Genomic DNA, 3686 nt, shown 5'->3' on the forward strand with positions numbered 1-3686 from the left:
TTTATAGACCTACATCCAATCATTTTTCTGGTACATATAAATAAAATGCTTGTGTAAAGTCCATGTGCGAGGTATACATATAAAGTAATGTCTGTAGGCCTATAGGTTTTAAGAGATGATGTGAGACCTATTGATATTGCCTGGGGGCATCACATAGCCTACTTAAGTACTAGTTAAGAGTTTTTGGGAAACCCAACGAAGATGAAAACGAGTGAAACTGAGATACCGTATGGACGCCATACGTTTACTATGTCTTTTTACTATTCCATAATACAATGATGGACTTCCCCAAATAATATGAATGACACCATTCAACTTTTGAAACGAAAATAATATCCCTCGCAAGGTCAAACTCAACATGTATCAAGATACTGAAGTGTGAAACAACAAAAAAGTTTTTAAAAAAGAAAAGAAAAGTGCCTCTGTAATTTTTGGACATCAAGGCAAGATCACTCCTTGATAACCATAAGCACAAAGGGCAGCCACTTAACTCCAGCCAGTTTACGTTCTTTCATCACTTCAACTTATAAACCCAAAACGGGACGAACCTAAACTTACAGGAACAAACTGTCTTAAAACGTTCTCCCCTCCTAACTTTGTCAACCATGCAGTTAATCGAAAGTTGTGTTTTCGTGCACATAATAAAACAGCAACAGGGTACTGCTGTTGGTTTGACCTAGTTATTACATCTTATGCAACCACCATCACCTTCCGTTGGATTTTAAATCTGTCCCTCAAAGAACAATACAATTTAGTCCATTTAGCCTAGGCTACAATGCAATTTACAATCACCATTCACCCAATTTCATTTTTTTAGACCATGCCATTTTTCGCACAAATGCAGAAACTCAAAACTCATTAGGCAAACTACACTGAAACCGTTTCTTTTTTTCTAAGTCACGACGAACGGCTCAGCAAAATGCTTCACATAATAAACATAACAAAACATGTGTTGAAATGATGAAACTCCCATGGAATTTAAACTATGTCACTAATGCCGGCAAAATGGCACATTCCTCCTGAAGCATCTCAAATTACAATTTGCATGTGTTTTAATTAAATAGGCATAACACAAAGTGGAGTTTACTGAGCCAAACTAACTTGAATCAATTCTCGTCCCAATACGCTACACTTTATAGGGATAGCAATGTTGCAGACAGTCCTGATTTATGAATGAATGACAAGCTGTTTAAAGACCCGGCAAAGGATGCTGAGTACGCTAAAACGCCAGCCAACAGATCCCGTGCCGTGCGTAAAAGTATCAAAAGTTACCCTCCATCTGACAGAAGCCCAAGTTTGAAACCTCATACTTAGCCTGGAAGCTCTGGTGCCATGCGATGACATTTTTGTCAATACAAACCAAAATCAGAGAACTCTCCCCGAAAGTTAAAGTTTGCCCCACTGAACTACTGACCTAATTTCCCGAGGAACACTGAAGTCTACTGCCCAGCGACTCCCGGGAACCTCCACAACAGCTCCCCTCTCCACCGACCGGCGTATAGCACCGACTGCCTGCAACGCCAACGGCACCCGGACCAATATATCGGATACAACTAGACAAGACACTGCGCCTAGTGGGGGTTCGTAGTATGCACGTGAATACCTGTAGGTTCTGCCGTTGCTCCATCATCGCTGTCGGCCGTCTCTCTCCCCGCCGACATGGCCAGAGCCGGAACGCCGGGGTCCAGCACCGCAGTGCATGTGGAAGAGTAAAGGGGATTTTTTTTTAGTTAAGGTAGGTAGGAGAGAGATGGGGAATAGGCTATAGAGGCGGGGAATTAGGGGGGTTGTATAATTTCAGTTTTTTTCTTTCTTCATCTTCTTTTTTTCTGAGGGGGGAGTTTGAAAGGGAGGGGGTGACTACGACACAGAAACGTGCCGAGAGTGTAATGAGGACATGTGCAGAACACTGGGAAACGCGGAAGGAGAGCGACAGTTATCGCCACCTCCTCCTCCCCCTCTGCTGTACGTTCACCGTCGCCTCTCCAGAGTCCAGGCGGCTTTCCATTCACTAAAACTTCTCTGTTCGCCTGCCATGGACATCCCCGCGACTCGGTGGACGATGTTGAGACCTGAGCTGAATGAAACACCCGGTGTGATTATTGTGAGAACACGGAGTTCCTTTGGAAACGCAGGTCGCGCAACTCGCCAAATGAGAATGCGTAAAATGACACGCCAGTCATCTGTAAAACTGCTGACATTAAAAAACTGATACCTCGGATTAAATACTATGACATTAGTAATTTTTATGTTGTATTGTCTAAACGTCACTAACACAGGGTACTATTGACTATGAAATAAAATGTAAACCTTAGCCTTTACAATGCGCCATAACGCTTTAGGGCTGCTTGGTGATATTTCCCGGAGTATTCGTTTTGCCCTTTAATAAAATATAAGCGCACACAAACAATACATTACATTTTATTAAAATACAGAACATTACGTGAGTAAATAAGTCGGCACGTGCAGTCAGACAAAGAGCGATTCCCGCTTTCCCCATCACCTGCAACGAACGAACTCTCCCTACTTTCCCTGACCCGCATTCGTCTTTCACCTGCGAAATGTAATTTGACCCGTCGGCACTACTCTTTACGTAAGTGAAGTGGTGCACGTGCCGAGCAGAAACGTGAGCTTGTTTGACCTATATATATAACTTATATAACTGAGAAACGTGTCACGTGCCGCCGACCGGCTTATTAACCCATTTTGGACACGAGAGGGACGGTGGGCGAGATATCCACCAGCCAGCCACCGTAGTAACCGACCAACAATAACCGCATTTAAATATTATTGTCGTCTTGACTTGAAACGATAGCGGGATGCCATTACTAATTTTGAGAGGCAACTTGGTGGGCTAATAAAACTGACTTTGTTACTTTGTTTTCTTGGTAGGCCTATCCGAAATGAAATATGGGTTCGCATCCGAAATGAAATAGGGGTTTGTATCAGTGTTGTGCTTTTCAGATATTTTGTCCACAAATATGGGTTCTTTGCGCAAAGTCCAGCCCGACAAAACTACTGTGGAACTATTCGCACAAACTGTTCTGTCGCAGTAGTCGTAGCCCCCATCCTAGTGCTCGATCCAGCCCTGCCCCAGACCCGTCTATAGCCTTGGTCCCAACCCTCTCTGATTTGCGTCACTGCTAGGGTGTTGCCTCGGGCAGGCGTTCTAGGAAGGGCATGCCGTCACAGGCAGGCTTATTTTTCACCATTACGCCATGCCCAGAACGTGCCGCCACTTTATCATTGCTATTTGATGAGGGGTGAATCACACATTGCTTCACGAACACTATTCCGTGTTTATCGAACACTTCCCGTTTCCTGATATTCAATGGCACGCCTGTCTCTCTTCAAGGATGACAGTACCAGGCACGAACAAACCAGTTTTCTCTATCCAAAATGTATTATTTGCGCAAATCCGTTTCAGGAGTGTCTTGCGTTGTGAGCTTAAATACGAATCTCTACTTGGTCCCGGGAAGATGTCCCTGAATGAACTCGCGTTAAGAGCTCTTTTGGGAGGAACCTCTCGACGGCACATCCGTGCACTAGCGCAACCACTCTTACTATCTAGCGCCATCTAGAGCAACATTGGTAACATTGAAAACTTTGCACGTGAAGGTGATGCTAAAATTATGTTTTCTATTTTCAACGTTTTTGAGTGGGGCTGGGTTTGTCACACAAAGTAA

General features: G+C 43.9%; 1 protein-coding gene across 3 annotated transcripts in view; it reads right to left on the reverse strand.

Moving 5' to 3' along the window:
• Positions 1 to 1693, reverse strand: part of LOC134463680 (protein cycle-like) — a 31947-nt gene extending 30254 nt beyond the window's left edge. For 2 of the 3 annotated variants that reach the window (XM_063216884.1, XM_063216882.1), the window contains exon 1: positions 1604 to 1677. In XM_063216884.1, coding sequence (XP_063072954.1) covers positions 1604 to 1661 — 58 coding nt within the window. In that variant the 5' untranslated portion in view covers positions 1662 to 1677. Of the gene's footprint in view, positions 1 to 1603 lie in introns of all 3 variants that reach the window. The other variant, XM_063216885.1, reaches the window with a different exon arrangement.
• Between the last annotated feature and the right edge of the window lie 1993 nt (positions 1694 to 3686).

The sequence above is a fragment of the Engraulis encrasicolus genome, chromosome 15 (assembly GCF_034702125.1).
Source record: "Engraulis encrasicolus isolate BLACKSEA-1 chromosome 15, IST_EnEncr_1.0, whole genome shotgun sequence".
Lineage (NCBI taxonomy): Eukaryota > Metazoa > Chordata > Actinopteri > Clupeiformes > Engraulidae > Engraulis > Engraulis encrasicolus.